Source organism: Marmota marmota, unplaced genomic scaffold (genome assembly GCF_001458135.2).
Source record: "Marmota marmota marmota unplaced genomic scaffold, marMar, whole genome shotgun sequence".
Lineage (NCBI taxonomy): Eukaryota > Metazoa > Chordata > Mammalia > Rodentia > Sciuridae > Marmota > Marmota marmota.
Window position 1 is genome coordinate 2,400,760 of NW_026000001.1, and position 17,948 is coordinate 2,418,707.

General features: G+C 58.6%; 1 protein-coding gene across 1 annotated transcript in view; it reads right to left on the bottom strand.

Moving 5' to 3' along the window:
* Positions 1–1,902: 1,902 nt before the first annotated feature.
* Positions 1,903–17,948, bottom strand: part of Cpt1a (carnitine palmitoyltransferase 1A) — a 40,563-nt gene continuing 24,517 nt past the window's right edge. Inside the window, exons 13-19 of the mRNA XM_015503282.2 lie at positions 14,065–14,181; positions 12,468–12,632; positions 7,828–7,962; positions 6,661–6,813; positions 5,672–5,785; positions 5,381–5,473; positions 1,903–4,004 (exon numbers count right to left, since the gene is read on the bottom strand). Of these exons, the coding sequence (XP_015358768.1) occupies positions 3,918–4,004; positions 5,381–5,473; positions 5,672–5,785; positions 6,661–6,813; positions 7,828–7,962; positions 12,468–12,632; positions 14,065–14,181 (864 nt within the window). The 3' untranslated portion in view covers positions 1,903–3,917. The remainder of the gene's footprint in view (positions 4,005–5,380; positions 5,474–5,671; positions 5,786–6,660; positions 6,814–7,827; positions 7,963–12,467; positions 12,633–14,064; positions 14,182–17,948) is intronic.

Sequence of the window (17,948 nt, forward strand, 5' to 3'; positions counted from 1 at the left end):
CGGGGTCACCGCCCTGCGTTCGCGGGTAGGAGGCTGGAAGAGCGCTCTAGGGATCCACCGCTCCTTGCCCTGGTGGGGAAACGGACTCCCAAGGAGTTTGAAGCAACTTGTAGTCCTCCTAGGAGGTGGGACTCCCTAGCTGGACGTCTGACCTCAGCTGTCGTAACCCCACCTCGAGCAGCAGGGCGGAGGGACAGGGGCTTGCGCGTGTGCTGGCACTTCCTGTTCTTGGCGCGGGACTTGCTCCCTAGCCGAATACAAACAACTCAATATTGGTGCTTGGGCGTGGGGAGAATGGGCCTAGAAATACAAGCAGCAAATAAAATTAAGCTCTCAAAGTTCGGGGTGGGGGGTAAACTAAGTCCACCTTCCAGAGCCAGAAGTAACCGACACTGACACTGCTTCATGAAGAGCTTAGTTAGAGTGGTGGCTACAACCTACCCAACGGGCAGAGTTCAGAGGGTGTTTCTGCTGGTTGTGGGTGCTGGGAGACCCACCATGGATGCCTAGGTACTGCTTCCATGTGCAAATACTGCTTTAGTAAAATAAAAATGTTAAAAACATGAGCTTTCTTATCTCATTATTAAAAACACTTTTCTAAGTCACAGGGGAGTAGCCCAGGCACAGCAGCACCGAGTGCTATTTAGCTGTACATTCAGATATTCGGAAAATCCCAAGAAAATTTTATCCAGTGGAGAATTATTAAATTTGGGCTGGCAAATTTGAAGCACTCAAAAATAACACAACTAGGACTTCTTTGTCTGAAATATTACTTTGGGGCATTTGAATTGAACAACATTCACATTCCCATGTGAACAACCTAAAATATAGCCCAGGCAACCAGCTAACTGCAAACACACAGGACTTGAATCATCTTCTTGGTCATATCGCTGCAAAGTGGAGCAGAATTTAGCAGAAAAGCTTCCTATACACCTGTGCTGTTTCCTTACCTGTGGGCAGGAATCCATAGAAAGTGCTTGTGGCTTCTTCAGATGACAATCAGGACAGCCATTCCCTTGGTTACTACATGGCCCTCCCTGCTGAAGTCCTTACATGGCACAGATGAAGGCGAGGCTTCCTTGAGCACCCCAGCCCAATCCCTTTGCCTGTCCAGTCCTCTCTTTGGGTGCCTACACATGTGTGGGTGACTGTACTCTTTATGGCTGCAGTAATCATATCATATGGAATTTAGAAACTGAGTTCAGGGGCAGGTCTGAGAGTCCACATCGGGCTCCCAAAATTGCAGGGATTGAGAAGGTAGCTGTTACACATCAGTGCACAGGGAAAACATCTGGGGAACTGGAGCAGGAAGTCAGCACACAAGTCTGTGCCATTTGTTCTTTCTGCAGGTGGACATAGCCCCAGGTGTGTCACCAAGCTGGTCAGAATCAAGCCTGGGACCTCCATTCCTGATGCTGTCTCTAGATGCTCTGCTGGCCCTGGCAGACTGGCCAAAGCTGGCTCTGTCTCGTCATTCAGGTCAAAGCTCAAACCCACTCTAACTAGGAACCTTCCTGAGCCTGCTTTCACTGCCACGGCCCTGAAGGTCCTCTCGGATGGTGCGCTGGGTCCTCCCCTTCTTCTCACAGGAGCTGGAATGGCCAGCCAGACCCTGGTGGGGTCCCTGCTGTATTTGTAGGACCCAGAATAGATGCTCAAGAAGACCTGCCGAAGAAACCGCCTCTGACCTTCATTGAACATGAATCTGTCGAGCACCTGCGATTGTCAGGCCTCGGACAAGGGAACAGATGTCTGAGTAGATACAAGTGAAAATCAAGAGGCTCCATTTAGATACTTTCCTGAGTTAAGCACAGGAACCCGGGGACATCCACCCTGCCTGCTCCAAGGTCACTGCCTGCTGCATAATTCTCTCTATTGGCATAGCAAAGAGACAGACAGTGCTGTAGTAGACAGGATTAATGTTTTATTAATGATCATCTACATTCACACCATGCATTTCTAAGATTTACATCCAAGAGCACATTGTATTTACACGCAATGGACAGATCAGGATAACCAATTTAAACCATGGCTGTGTTAAGACTCTAATTTGTTCCAAATTAAATTAAATACATAATACTCTCACCTCCCCCTTTTGACATGTACAATAAAAACCCACTCTTCCTCCTTTTAAGGAATATAAAATTGCATTGATAACTGCACACCGATTAGCAACAAATACATCTGAAACATAAAACCTGAGAGATAAGCCCAAGTGTGTTTGAGTGCTAACACGTCTACACTCGGATTCCTGTGTGGACACATGGAAACAGACTGCTCAGTGGTCACTAGCACACTGCCTGGGTGACTCTGGAGGAGGCTCCCGTGGCTGCTGCCTGCTGCCTGTGAGCTCCACAGCCCTGGGCAGGGGCAACTTCCCCCAGACCCACTGAATACCACAGAATGGGGCTTTGTTCACTGTAATAGTTTACTGTTCTTGTTTTTGCCTTTTGTTTTCATTCCTTCTTGATTTTAAGAGGAAAGGATCTTTGGCCCATGGAGGTGGGATTTCTACATTACAAAACACACAGAAGTAAGACATGCACATGTCGGGCAAGTGCTCTGTCTGGGCAACTGCCCAGCCCTTGCTCTTTGTCACTGGAGTGCAGAAGCAGGAAGGGGGAGCCCGGCAAGGATAAAGTGGTCAGAAAAATAAATACACGATTTAAAAAATGGACCGCGAAGCTCGTGGCGACAGACCAGAGGCAGTGGGATGTCCCCATGATGCTTTGCATCTGCACTCAATACTGAGGATGACCGAGGGTACAAGTGCTCCGGGGGTCAAGCAGGCGCTTCCGGTGAAGGCACTCCTACCCGAAGGTCAGGCTGTGAACCTAGCACCCACCACTGGGCCACTCTGGTCTCTCATCAAAGTGACCGGGACTGCTGTTCCAGCCCCCTCCGGTTCCTTTGGAAATGAGGTCGGGTCTTCTCTCCGACCAGGGGGGATGAGAAGGCAATCCCACTGGGGTCCCAGACCAGGAGTCCTGACCACGGAGGTGTTGCCCTGCCCTCCCCAGGCTCTGCTCCCTTTGCAGTGGCACAGTCTCGCCTGCAGGGGGAGCAGTACGCGTGAGGCTGGCACCAGGCCTCATTCTTAGCTACCATCTGACCATCCATCCCTGTTATTCTGTTGCCCACTGATGGCAGGAAGGACACCCATGAGGGGAACCCAGCATGGCTGCTCCCACGAGGGAGTTGGTCCTCTGGGGTGGGGACACTGCAGCACTGACCTGGGGTCCTCTGCGCTCAGCAAATTGAGGAAGGTGCAACATCCCCACAAGTCCACCCAGACTCCCAATCCCCACCCACCCCCAGAGGGCCTCCCACTTTAAGGCACTGGGTTTTGGAGACTTGAAAGGTCAGTAACACTAAGGAGGCTGCATGGGGCTTGCTTCAAACACAGACCAGCAACCCAGACAGGACAGTTACCCACAGTGACAAAGCCGATCCCCCAAGCGTGGGTTCTAGTTAGTGCGTGACCGTGTTAGCTGCAACTGTTACCACTGCCGACCTGAACCACACATTTTCTTTTTACAAATCAAATGTCTGAACTACTGTGATGACGCTGAACGCCTTAAGTACCAGGTCCTGGGTCACCCCGAGGGGCGTGGTTCCAGTTCTCAGGTGTGTGAAGTGCTACCCACTCCCCCTCCACCCACCCAGTGGCGTCTTAGTCCCTTAATAAGTACCAGCTGCGGCACAGGCTCTGGGGACATGTGGAGCCTTCCTGAAGCCAGGACCTGGGGACAGTGGGTCACGCTTCACGCGGTGCCGCCCACCATGCTGGGGAAACAAAGCAACAGACCCTTTTTTGGAAGGAAGATTTCTGAGTTTTGTAAGAGCAATTTTCGTCCTGAACGACGACCAGGATCCATCCTATTCTTCGTTTGGTTTGTGGAGGGTGGCCCGCGGGGCTACTTCTTGGAGTTCACCGTGGGCCTGAACAGGGCGATGATGTCTGCCATGGCCTGCTTCAGGTGTCTCCCAAAGCGGTGGGAATCCTTGGGTTTGAAAGCAGAAAGCAAACCACGTCAAGACGCAGACCCCCCCCCCTCCCCGCACTTCAAGTCTTCACGTCTGTGATCTGACTCCACTGTGTCTCAGATTCCTTTCTGCCAGTCCCTGGGCTGAGCCGGGGAATGCCTGGAGCTGCGGTGGGTGCAGCCTGAGGCTTCCTGGAGTCCCCACACCGTGAAGAACACAGTGCCCCTCTCCACCGCCAGCCCGCCTGCTGGAGGGCGCCTCCTGGGAACCTGTTTGGCTCTGGCCTCCAGGACCTTAACTCGTACCTGGCCTGCCCTCCAAAAACTGTCCACCTGCCAGCCGCCACCCATGAAACCCAGTGAAAAATGTGATTCAGAGCCAGGTGAGGTGGTGCACGCCTGTCATCCCAGCAGCTCCGGGGGCTGAGACAAGAGGGTCCAAAGTTCGAGGCCAGCCTCACCAACTTAGCCAGGTCCTAGGCAGCTGGGTGAGGCCCTGCCTCAAAACAATGAATAATAAAGAAAAAGGGCGGGGGATGTGGCTCAGTGGTCAAGTGCCCCTGGATTCAATCCCTGTACCACACCCCCCCAAAAAAGTGCTTTGAAAGCCAGACAGGCATATGTTCTGGAAGAAGTAAAGGAGAGGGCAAAGGGGCAGGAGCCAGGGCCATGGCCTCTGCCACCAACCACAGCACAGGAGAAGCTGGGTGTGAGCGGAGCCCCTGCTCCCCAGAGGGGACTGCTGGGCCGGGATGGCACTTGGTGGCAGCGCTCTGGACATTAATGTCCCACTCTGGAGAATGACCAGCCCCAAGCTACAGAGGGATACCAGCTTCTTGGAAGCTTCAGATGTCTCACGGCAATGAAAACCCAATGGTCAGTTACACCGGGCACCCAGAGAGGGCCACAGAAACGTGCAGAGCCGCAGGGGCCCAGCTGCTGAGGGGCTGACCTCAGAGAGGGACTCGAGGACTCCGAGGGAGGGGCCAGGCTTTCCCACGGGACAGGGATCGAAGGCGGTTTCTTGTACCAGAAATCTATTCATCTTCAGGGATGCCACTCTGTGGTCATGCCAACAACAGTCACAGTATTTCCCCTCCACCCTGTTTCCTGTTTCTTGATAAACTTTATTATTAGTAGTAATTTCCTCTTATTTTAGTAAAAAAAAAAAACAAAAAACTCAGTGAACATGACATTGCTGTGGGGCTGCGCGGACCGTGGAGAGGAGAATCTGAATGAGGAGCAGACGGGCCCTGGAGGAAGGCGGCCACGGCTCCCCCAGGTTAAGAGAACCTGAAATCCACTTACACAAAAACACCCGACCCAACAAAAACAGGCCACCGAGTTGAGGAGTGGGTAAAGACGGGCCGAACTCGCACTCCCTCCGCACTCACCGTCTCGGGGCTGGAGAGCTTGGAGGAGACGTGGAAGTGGATGAAGTTCTCTCCCACGATCATGTAGGACACGCCGTAGCCATCGTCGGCCACCTGCAGGACAGAGCGGACGGAGCAGCGTGAGCGAGGGCCTCCTCACAGTCCAGCCAAGACGGCCACAGTTGCCCAAGGCCGCGGACTCCTGCAGAGGTGGCCAGGGGACCAGGGCCGCAGGACCAAGGCGGGCTGGAGGGTGGCGGAGGCCGGGCACGTCCCTCCCTTTCCATCAGTGACACCTGGGGCTGCACCTACCGGCCCGAAGCCCCCTCCACTGGACACGTATTCTGGGTTCCTCTCAAGGTCAAAGAGCTCCACCTGCTGCTGAGGGGTCTGGCTGGTTGACAGTCGCCAGGGCTCAGATAAAACCTGGGGAGGGAAACAAGGAGATGTCCAGGGGACGCCGTCCAAAGCCTGTCCTCACACCTCCAGAGGAAAGGCAGGAGAGACCTGCTCTGCTGGCCAACAGACTGTCCGGACACTGGAGGCCTATGTTCTGAAGGCAGTGTGGCCCAGGCAGTGTCTCCCCAACAGGATGCAGGGTGGGGGCGGCCCTGGACTGGGCAGGGGTCACCAGCCAGCAGCCCAGACAGAGGTGGCAGAGTTTCGAAAGATTTAGAATGAGGGATTGCTGTCAGATTGGTACCAGCTCCCAAGAGCTGAAGGGTACACCTTCAGGGTTTTTTTTGAGCCAGTTGTTAAATACAAGCCATTGCTAAAAAATTAAATTTTACAGCTGGGTACAGTGGTGCAGGTCTGTAATCCCAGAGGCTCAGAAGGCCAAGGCAGGAGGATAGTAAGTTTGAGGCCAGCCTCAGCAACTTGGTAAGAGCCTGTCTCAAAACATAAAAAGGAAAAAAATAAAATAAATAAAAGTTTAACAAATAAGGCCAGAAAAAAATAAACAAAATAAAAAGGACTGAGGATGTGGCTCCATGGTCAAGCACCAATCCCCAGTGCAAAAAAAATAAATAAATTTTACAAATTTTCCATTAAAGAAATCCTACTAAGGACAAGGGTGACAGACCCACAGCTCCCCGCTGTCACGTGTTTTCCTGTGATCTGGCTCTGAGGGTGTTCACATATTAAGTCAGGAAGGTAAATCCGATAGCAAAGCAAATTGCAAGGTTTTGGAACTGTGGTGCCTGTCCCCTTGTGTGACAGCCGTGCCCTGGGCCCAACCTGCCGTTCCGATGTGCAAGGCTGCACTGGTCACTAGGTGAGCTGCCCTGGGAGCGACTTACTTCCTTAAGGAAAGGGGAGTCCACAGCGAGGTATCTGGACACCACGTAGAGGCAGAAGAGGTGGCGGTCGATGCCAGCGCCCGTCATGGCCAGGCGGTACAGGTGCTGGTGCTTCTCGGAGGCCACCTTGAACAGCCTGAGCCTGTGCTCCACCTAGGCAGCAAAGGCAGCAAGGAGAGGCATCGATGTCTCTGGCGAGCAACCTGGATCTGCGTTTCCAACGCTGCCGCCTCCCTCCAGGGGTCAGCAGGGCAGCTGTGGGTACCTGCTGCGCTGAGCCAGGGCTGGTGGTGGCCGAGGCGTCCCTCTGGAGCTCCACTGACCACACCCTCCCCAGATTCCCGCCTGGAGAGGGCTGTGGGGTGGGGTGGGGCAGCCTCCCAGGGCCCACCCGCAACATCTCCTGCCACACAGAGATCACCAAGGGGGCGCCGGCTGTGAGTGCCCACTGTCAGAGGGCACTGTCCCCCCAGGTCACCCTGGGTCTGGCCAATGATTCTGCTAAAATGGCACTTCTGGGACCTTTGGATCTGACCCAAAAGGGCCACTGCGGGTTCTTCTGGGCTCTGCGATGGAAGTCACAGGAGCAGGTTCATGCGACACCCTCGCCCAGGGTCTGGCCCCACCTCACCGCAGGGCCTCCCTGCCAGGCTCGCCTTGAAGGTGTCCAGGGACGGCTGGAGCCCCTGCCCGACACCACCTGGTGGGGTCCCCTCCGTCCATCAGAGGTAAGCACCTGTGCTGTGGGGCCAAGGGCCTGGGCACAGAGCTGACCACGGCCACTAGCTCTCCGGGCCCAGCAGTCGGCTGGTGACTGGTGACGCCTCACTGGGCTGCTGTCGGGGCTGCAGGAGGTGCCACTCAGAACCCCAGCCCCCACCTGGCCCGTGGCTCCCGGGGCCATGGGCTCTAGTGACAGCTCCAGCTGGCTCCCGGCATCCCCCTGCTCCTCCGCCTGTCTCAGGCCACTCTAATCATCTCTAGCTGTGTGTGACAGAAGCTCTGTGTGTGCCCCTGTTGTCACCTCTTAGTACTTCCTGCTCCCCCAGGAGGGGGAGGGAAGGAGAGGCGGGGAGGGGATCAGTGTGTGGAGGGGACAGGCTATGCATGGGCGATGTGTCCCCGGGCAGGCCTGCAGGGCACCGCGTTCCCGGCACCGCCCCTTACCGTCTGGCTGGGGTCCACCATGGCCAGCACGAAGTTGCAGGACTCTGTGGTGCAGGAGCGCACGGTCTCTGTCCTGCCCTCTCGGAACAGCCGGGTCATGGAGGCCTCGTACGTGAGGCAGAACTTGCCCATGTCCTGGGGAAGGAGAGCGCCTTGTACCAGGGGGTGTGGCCGGGACGGCGGGGTGGGGCGCAGGGAGTGGGCTTCCGGGTTGCTGGGTGCAGCGGGCTGTGTGGCTTTGAAAGGGCTGGAAGGAAACGAGGGCCAGCTGCCCAGGTTTCCACTCCATGATGTGACTGGTGCTGTGACCTCTACTCAAGTCCCCGTGCTGACCCAACCACGCGCAGATGCTCAGGGAGGGACTAGTGGACAGGATCTGCAGGCAACGTCGGAAGTGCTGCAGGGACTCAGGGGCCCTGGGGCTGGGGGACAGTGGGAAGGGTCCGGGAGGGGGAGGGAATGGGGCAGGGAGGACGGCAGGAGGACAGGAGGGCAGGCCTGGAGTCTGGAGCTGGAGCCACAGCAGTGCCCGGGGCTGGCAGGCACAGAGGGCCCTGGAAAGTTCCTCCTCTGGATGAAACACCAAGGGTCACCCCCTGGCAGTCGGGGGGAGGGGCTGCTGGCAGGTAGAGGTGAGGAACGGCACTGGGGGCAGGGGAAAGTGGTCTCCAGGGCCTCTGCAGCCAGCTGGTGCCTCCCCAGGAGGCAGATGTGGGGCTGGGCTGCTGGTGCCCCCAGGCCAGCTCCGAGACCACAGGACTCAATAGGAGGCAGTTGGTGACCGTCATCCTGGCATCACAGTGCCTTGGCACTGGCCCTGGTGGCCCCAGGGTGACAGACCAACGCATCTCCAGAGGCTAGCATGGGGCAGGTGGACACTGGGGGATGCACCTGGGCAGGGTGGGGGGCAGAGGAGCTGCACTTTCATGCAGAGATCCAGACCCTCAAGTGACCATGCCTGTGTGTGGCCACCACCCGGCTGGCAGAAGCGTGGTGCTGGGACCCAGCAAGTCTGAAACTCGAGCAGCATGAAGCACGGGGCCCACCAGCACAGCCCCGCTGCGTCTCCTGGGGACTGGAGACCAGAGCAGAGGAGACGGCGGAGGGGGACGAGACCGCTGGGACCCCAGGAGGGCCCACCATCTGGACATGGGCCCAGGCAGGGGCAGGTCGGAGCTGAGGGAGACCTGAGCCCAGGACCCAGCATCACAGCTGCCCGCATCCTGGGGCACCGGCTCCCATCAGTCCCCCACCTACAGCAAGAAAGCGAGTGGCCCCGGGTGAGGGGTGCAGCCTGAGCACCGCCTCCCACACACACGCTGCCCAGCCCGAGTGTCCTCCAGGAAGGGGCCAAGTGCCCTCAAGGCCCTGTGATGAGCCACCAGCCTGGCACTCGCTTCTTTCCTACGGTGGTCATCAGATCCCCCTGGCTGTGGGGGTCCCATGCTGTGCCCTGGGAAGCAGGAGGTCCCAGGTTTTACCAAGCTCCTGACCTCAGGCCACTGCAAGGCTTGGAACAGAGGGGGGCGGGGCGGGGTGGGACGTGAACTGGCCTGAATCGTCCAACAGGGTGAACGCGAGATGCGTGAGGTACGGAACCCCCCAGCGCAGGCTTTAAATGTGAGAATAGTTGGAGGGCCACACGTTGCACCTAAACAGGGTCACCTAAGCTGGAGGAGGATGCGCACACCTGTAACCCCAGTTTCTCAGGAGGCGGAGGCAGGAGGATCGCAAGTTTGGGGCCAGGCTGGGCAACTTAGTGAGACTCTGTCCCCAGATAAAACCCCCCAAATCAAAACAACAAAAACAAATAAAACTTAAAATGGTCATCTAAAAACACTCTCGGCAGGTGCACCGATGGGCACGGGGCCCGGCTTCTGACCCATCCGAGTGCCCACTGAGCCCGCTGCGGCCAGCGCCCGGGGAGGGCTGCGGGCACCAGGGCCACACCTGCAGTTCCTAAGGAGCGGCTCGAAGGTGGACGTCTGCAGACACTGACTCACTGGGCCTGAGGACAGGCCAGCGGGCCCCACAGCAGGAGGCTTCACCTGGCTGCGCGGCTCTGGGCCCAGGAGACCCTGCAGCTCTGGGCTGGAATGGCAACCTGCCGGGGTCCTGGCTCAGGTGCCCCACGCGCTCACCGCAGCCACCTCCTCTGTGGAGGCTCATCCTGGCCCTGGGGGTACTCTGGCCAGCTGGACTGACCACAACCTGCCCCAGGAGAGAACACTGCAGCAGGGGAGATGACCACGGACCAGCAAGCATCCGCCACCTCATGGATGTCAGTCAGTGACAGCTGGGCCGGCTGGGCCCCCAGGCTGGTGACAGTGCTCCACGTGCAACCTCGGAAGGCCCATGGCCCCGGATGAGGGTGACACGCAGCACTGTCCTCGTTTTAGAGGGACCTCTAAGCGGGAAAGGTCTGAGTGAGACGGGTGCCTGCTCTGGACTGACAGATCGGTTTCACGCTTTGCTTGGTAGCCTCGGAGATGCCTCCAGGGACTGGCCTCGCCTATCTGGCTGGATGGTTGGGCTTCTTTTCATTCTTTATTTTTTGGTCTGGAAATCGAACCTAGGGGAGCCCCGCTCCACCTGACACCTCCAGCTGTTTTTTTCTTTTTGAGACGGGGTCTAACTGAATTGCCCAGGATGGCCTCAATCTTGCCATCCTCCTGCCTCACATCTCCTAAGTCCCTGGGACTCCAGGAGGGCACCGCCGGGCCTAGCCTGCCCAGGACCCTGGCACAGTCCTGTCTGCTTCACAGACCGAGCCTGGGGCCCCGGGTCTTCGTCTCTGGCTTCTACTCTGCTTCCCGCCTGGCCGTCGGTATTCGTGACACTGACCCTGGTCTGATTCTGCACTAGGCCTGTTTACCGAGTGCGCTGCTCAACCATGAAAGTTTCCTGTCTTCTGAAGTCACAGATGTCTCTCGCCCCGAACATCCTGTCAGCTGCCAGCGGCGTCCTGCTCTCCCGGCCTTGACAGGGGCTCCACATCTTCCCCTTGAGGCGACAGCTGGACACTACCCCACGAGGGCATCTGCCACCTTAAGGAAAGAGCCCATCACCACGCCCCCGACTGAGAGTACTCGTCAGGAGGGGATGGCAAGTTTGGAATGTCCTCATCTGCCGAGATGACTGTTCCGGCTCTTTCTGTGACCTGGCAATGTGATTCGGCACCGTCTGTCCACTCATCCAGCCACCCTGCCGCTGCCGCCGACTCTGCTGTCCTCGTGCGGGCAAAGCCATCTGCTTACAGCTGACGTGGGGTCTCTGCCTTCACCCCTAGAACTGCCAGCTGCCACTCCCGCTGCAGGAAAGGTGGGTTCTGGACAGGCTTCCTGGCTCCCACGGCAGCCTTGCCACAGAGGCCCTGCCGGTTCAGGCTGGTGGCCAGCAGCCTCTGGCCCCAGGGTCCCCAGGGCTGGCACATGGCTCTCACTACCTGGGCAGCTTCCACCCTCCCCAGGTCTCTGGGCCCACGAGGTGGCTCTGGGCGACCTCTCCCCCTCCCCAGGGACACAGTGGGTCAGGGGCGTCTGATCTCATCTGGGCTTAGCTCTGTCAGTTTGTGTTTCCTCAGGAAGCAATCACTTCATCAGGTCCTCAAACGACGAGAGGCCCTGGTATGCTTGTGAAGCGTCCTCTGCACCCGAGACGTCAGTTGGAAAAATCAAGCTCCGTGGTTGCTTTATCCTGAGCAGCGTGAGGCTGCAGCCAGGGCCCTGCGCCCGCCGCTCCGCTGCTAAGCCGCGCCCAGCCTACGCTTCAGGAATGCGATCGGCTTTATCCAGAACGGTGAGCATCGGCTAAGCCAGGCGTGTCCCTGTCACAGCTGGTCACCTCTGGGGGTGCCTCGTCTACTGTGCGGCACGCAGTTATCTCCTTCACTTTAGCTGTAGAAGTCGAGCTTCTAGGCCTGGATGTGCGAGCCACTGCTGGCTCTCCCCTGCCACACAGTGTCACACTAACATGTCCCCGACCTCTCTGCACCTCGTTTCCTCACCTGTGCGAAGGGGCGACCGGTGGGACACTCCAGGGGCCTATGATGCTCTTAGGCCAGTGGAGGGCACACTGTCAGCTGTCCCCATAGGGACTCCACACACTGTCAACGTGACACACTCACATTTTACCATAGAGGGTTCAGTTAAAGCAGGGCACACCTGAGCCGAAGCCACAGTGACTTCTGCTTCTCCACAGCGACCTCAAGGGCCCCATTCTGGAGCCCTCCCTCCAAAGGGCAGCGAGTCCACTCTGTCCCTGCACAGGCTGCACCTGCCACGCGGAGCCAGCATGTGCACACGGGGCCCGGCCACAGTGCTCCAGTGGCCGCTGGGTCCCTGCTATGGAAGGGGCTGTCAGAGGCCAGAGGGGAAGGAGTGCACCCAGTGTTTCCAGGGCCTGTCAGCTCTGTCCTCGTGGAGTGACAGGCTCCCCTCTGCTCATCTCCCCAGCGCCTGTCTCCACACAGGACCCGCGTCTGTCCAGAGGGGTCTGCGGAACTCACCCCCAGTGCCCAGTGGACATGCTCCGGGCGCCATGGTCACACCAGCCCAGGAGGCTGTGCCTCTGGTGCCAGCGGCAGCTTCCCGCCTTGGGGAAGGAGCCCGGGACGCCGGGCACAGCTCGGCCTGGCCTACCTTGTAGTGCGCCAGCTGCAGGGCCAGCTGGATGAAGGCGTCGGGGCTCGTCCGGCATTTCTTGATCATCCCTTTACCAAAGGCGTCGAACGGGAAGGAGTAGATGTCCACATCATTTGCCAGAAGATTCGCGCTGTTCAGCGACGTCTCTATCACCTCCTGACACTGCAGGGAGGGGAGAAGACCACTGCCTCAGCGGGAGGCAGAGGCACGCACCAGGTCCCGGGAGCCTCTGCCAGGCCATGGGTGTCCCCGGAAGGTTGGGACCATTTTCCAGCAGCTTCTCTGGATAAATGACCCAGAAGCCCCTACAGGGCAGCAACCCAGGGCCCTGGGCCCACCCCAGGAGCAGTGGGGACTCCAGCCGGGTGGGGTCTGGGCACACAGGTGGGTCTGGGCTCCGGGAGCCCAGCGAGACCCCATCGGGCACCTCAGTCCGGGCTTTGTGTTACACAGCCCAATGTTGGCGTGTGGTGGCAATGGAGCAACCCAGGACATAAGTGAACGGCCGTGCAAGGGAACATCACGCAGCACTGAAGAGAACGCACTGTCACACAGGGGGATAGGAGCAGGAGGCTCAAGGGCTGTGCCACAGCAAAAGCCACCAGTTGGAAGGGCTGCCAGCAGCATGACCCAACCACAGGACCCCCGGAAAGGACTGGAGAGAGGGACGGACGGGGGGGCCAGGGGATGGCCAGGCAGTCACCCTAACCAGATGGGGCTCAGATGGTGGGTACAGGGCAGGCACAATAGCAAGAGTCACCCTGGTGTGACAGCAAGAGGGACCTAGTGTGACACTGAGTGACCCTGATGTGACACCAAGGGACCCTGGGGTCACGGGGGGACCCCCGGGGTGAATGGCGGGCTCCAGGGATGGACATGTGTCCACACGGGTCAAAGACTGCAGAGTGCCTGGCTCTGTCAGGTGCTGGTGGAGGGAGGCGCAGGGCTGTGGGAGGAGGCGCGGGAACCTGTCTCTTCCTCTTGATTTTGCTGTGACCCTAAAACAGCTCTAAAAATATAAAGACTAGGGCTGGGGCTGAGGCTCAGAGGTAGAGCGCGTGTCTAGCATGCATGAGGCACTGGGTTCGATCCTCAGCACCTCATAAAGTAAAAAAAAGACACTGTGTCACCTATAACTTAAAAATAATTATTAAGAAAAATAAAGACCATTTAAAAATGTTTTTTGCAATGAATGAAAAGTGGCCTGGTCAGCTCCCAGCCCAGGGCTGCCAGAGGCCACACCTGTGCACGACCTCACGCCACCCCGGGGCTTCGAGAGTCCACGGTGGCCAAGTGCTTCTGGGCCCTGTTCCTGCCTGGACCACGAGAGTCCGGACGGCGCTCTCCAACCTAAAACTCCTTCCCACTTAGAATATGTCGACTCTGGGTTTGGTGGGGTTTTTCTTCTTTGTTGCCGACAGGTTACAGACACCCAGTTCAGTCGGAGCTGGAATTTCTCCAGAAAGCTTCAAATGGAGAGAGACACCTCCCGTGGCAGCCCCGGGCCCTGGTCAGCTCCCCGGAGTCAGGGGCACCCAGGGCCTGCGTCTGCCCACCTCCCAGCCTAGGCCGCGGCAGCGACACCCTGACTTACCGCTTCCGGGATGTCCCACTGCAGCCTGGTGGGACAGGGGATGCTGGGGTTGGGGTCCCCTTTGCAGTGACCGTCCTCCGTGTACCCCAGCTGGAAGCAGTCGGTGGCCATGACGTACTGTGAGGAGGAAGCAGGCGTTGGAGGGTGGAGACCCAGCCTCAGCCCCTCCCCAGCCCCGCTCAGCACTCAGCTCCCAGGCCCCGACCCCGGGCCACACAGTGCCTTCTGCACTGACCACCAGCCGGGTGTCCTCAGTCGGTCCAGTCCCGGCACCACTGCCGAGGATCCCTCCCTTTGGGTGCCAGCTGCAAGCTCTGGGTTGTGCCCGTGCCTCTGACTGGCTATGAACGGGGTCCCCATGGTCCTGGGTCTCACTGGTCTGCAGCGCAGGTCCCAGCCTCGGGGCGACACCCACCCACGCGGTCGGCTCACTCTCAAGCCTGTGACTCGGGCGGTCAGGAACATGGCGCAGGGCCGGCCCTGGGACGGGTGCGGGCTCTGTGCCCTCCCTAGGCGCTCCCCACCTGGCGTCTCCTCGTGGCCTCTGCCCAGGAGCTCCCGAGCCCTGTCCTTCTGGGATTTTGCTGGTGACCACTTGGCTTCCAGTCCCTCTCCCCTCCGGGAGGCTAGGGTGGGACCAGAAGCCCAGCCCCTGGTCCTGCCCTGTCTCTGCTGTGGCCAGCCACCTGAAGCCTCCTGAGGGCTGCCAGCCTCCACCAACTCACGAGCACACCGACACTGTCCCCCGAGATGCGGGGCTTTCAGGAGCCGCACAGCAGGAAGCAGGGAGACCCCACCTGCCTCGACCACCTCGGGGGGTCACTGGCTGCAGGGTCCCACCAACTGCCCAGCTTCCGAGAGGAACAAACCCTGTCCCTCTTAGAGCCAGCACTGAGATGGGCGCTCGCCACACACTTTTGAGTCAGTGCATGCCCAAGGCTCAGAGAGGTGCATCCCCTCCCTCGTCTGCAGGCCAGGAAGGGGCTGGGGGTCCACAGCTGGTCAAGGTCACACAGGTCACAGCAGAGCAAACCCCAAGCCACTTGTGCCTCTTGCTAGTCCAGGCTCCATGTAGGGCCTCTGCGGTCATCGTCCTACCCTCAACCACTTTTGTCCGCCTGCTGTGGTGACCGCCACACCCACGTGTGCACAGCAGGAAACTGGGCCTGGGAAGTGAGTGCGTCCTCCATGTCCAGCTCCTCTGAGCCGCCACCAGACACAGGCAGAGTGTCGGGGCAACTCCAGGGGGCAGCTCCTCAGGGCACACCGGGCACCACACGGCCGGCATGGCGGCAACGTCCTCCCGTCCTCGAGGAACGCAGCGCAGCACCTGACCCGCAGCTGCACTCCCGGGCCCAGGCTCAGAGATGAGGGCGCTCCCAGCAGCACTGCCCGCAAGGGCCCCCGTGCACAGACACACGCCCTCCCACGGGGCACACAGAGGCGCCCTGGCGTCACCGCGGAGTTCTACGCAGCCACCAAGAGGAACAGCTCCCCAGTACATGCCGTGACCTGGGTGACCTGGACAACATCACACTAAGGGAAGGCTGGTCACTGAGGTCCATGTGGTGCGTGATTCCACCTCTACTGAATGTCCAGAATGGGCACATCCCCAAACAGGGCAATCAGGGTTACTGGGGGCTGGGAGAGGGGTGAGGAGGCTTTGGGGGAGGATAACAATGTCTAGAATTCAACACTTGGTGAATATTCCAGAACCACTGACCTGTAAACTTAAAAAGGGTGGGTTTATGGTTACGTGTTATATACAAATTTAAAAGTAACCCAAAGAGGGCTGGGGCTCAGTGATGGGGCACTTGCCCAGCACGTGTGAGGCACTGGGTTCTGATCCTCAGCGCCACATAAAAATAAATAAAATAAAGGTACTGTGTCCATAGAAAATAAAATAAACAACAAAAAGTGCCAGGTGCGGTGGACATGCCTGTAATCCCAGAAGCCTGGAGGCTGAGGCAGGAGGATCACAAGTTCAAAGCCAGCCTCAGCAACTTGGAGAGGTCCTAAAGTGAGATCCCGACTCTAAATAAATACAAAAAAGGGGTGGGGGTGTGGCTCTCTGGTTAAGCACCCTGGGTTCAATCCTGGCATCTAATAACAATAGTGAATTATTCTGAAGAGAATTCTGTGCTCAGGGAACTTGCCTTCTAGAGTAGGTGGTCTGCCAGGTGAGGTGGTGGGAAGGGAAGGGAGGGAGCCACCTGTACGCATGCTGGGGCTCCTGCAGCCCTGAGGCGCCCAGAGGCAGGTTGCTCAGCCCAAGCTGGGCTGCACCTGAGCTCCCCAACCTCCCCCACACCTCACCACAAGAAATGCACCAGGAGCAGACAGGAGCTACCTCCACCAGACCTGTTGCCGATGGCCACTGCGTGCTTGGGTCAGCCCCACCTCAATGCAGCACCAGGCCTTCACACGGAGAGCCCCGGCCCCTGGCCCTTCTGTCAGCCGGACAGTAACAGCTAAACACCACTTCTAATCGGCCTGTCTAAGACTGAACCCCTTCATCCTGGCCTTATTCAGAATGCCTAGAAAAATCAACCTGACTTTACAAATATCCTGCAGGTTTCCCTCCTTGATGACCGTGCCCCGAGTGAGCCAGACTGCCCGGGGTGCAGCTTCCCTACTCAACAGCAGCTCCTGCGCTCAGGGTCCTCTGAGGGCCCCTGGAGCAGGACCCGGCAGGCTGCACCACGAGCGCTGTGCATGGACTTGGGGTGGGCCTCCGCCGCCGTGTCCAGGGGCGCCTGCTGCATTTTCAGCTGACAGGCCCTGGGCTTTAGTGGGCCTCTGCAGGGGCCTGGTGGGAAGAGCCCCGGCTGCTTTTCCTCAGGTGTCAGGGTCCTGGGGCCACACGCTGCGGAGAAGCTGGAACGCCTTGCTTCTCCCATGCTGAAAACCACCCGTGGGGCGGCTGCCGGGGTCCTGCCAAGACCCCACCCAGAGGTGAAGGGAAGCAGGACAGGTGGTCCAGATTAGGCAAGGGTGAGGTCCTCCGGGGGAGGGGTGGGCTGAGGCCCGAGGGAAGACCCCTGCCCTCAGGAGGGTGGGACAAAGCACGGTTCCAGGGTTGTGAGCTCCACACAAGGAAATGACAGGCACCATGTGGAAAAAGGACGGGGACCCAAAGCCTCGTCACAGATGGGAGGGCAGAAGGGCGGGCACCGGTGCAGCCTCCCTGAGAAGCCGACCCACCAGCCTCTAGGACGGGAGTCTGGCGCATCCTGTGGGCGGTCAGCAAGTCCCGGATTCCAGAGATCGCGGATCTCCTCCTTTCAGATCAGGGACGCTCCACCCGAAAGGTCTATGCAAACATTCCAAATCCCGGAAAACTGACCCTGAAACGCTTGCGGTCTCAAGCACTCTGGGTAAAGGACGCTCACCCGCAGCACGCGGGGGCCCTGGCGAGTCTGCCACGCGGTCTGCGGTTCACGCACGTTTGGGGTAGGCCGGGAGCTGGCCTCCAAGCCGCCAGCTGAGACCCCCCCCCACGGCTGCGCCTGCAAGGTCCCTTAATTCCACGTGGTCTACCACAGGAGCAGGGGATTCAGATGCAGAAAGACGGCCTCTCTGTCCACGTGGACCTCCAAGGGGCTGCCTGCTGTGGACGTCACCCCAACTCATGACAACAGGTGAGCACTGTCCCCTTCCTGCAAAGCTACTGCGGCGGGGCCCGGAGTGCAGCGCTTCTCTGAGCCAGACCCTGGCAGTGAGTTAAGGCAACAACCCCCACCGTGGATTTTTCATGCCAAACACGAAGCAGTTTGAACACTCGGAGAGTAATCACCAGTTTTTAAGCCCTGTGTATTTACAATTTTCTTTTTCAGGGCTAGGGATGGAGCCCAGGGCCTTGAGCAGCTGAGCACACGCGCTGA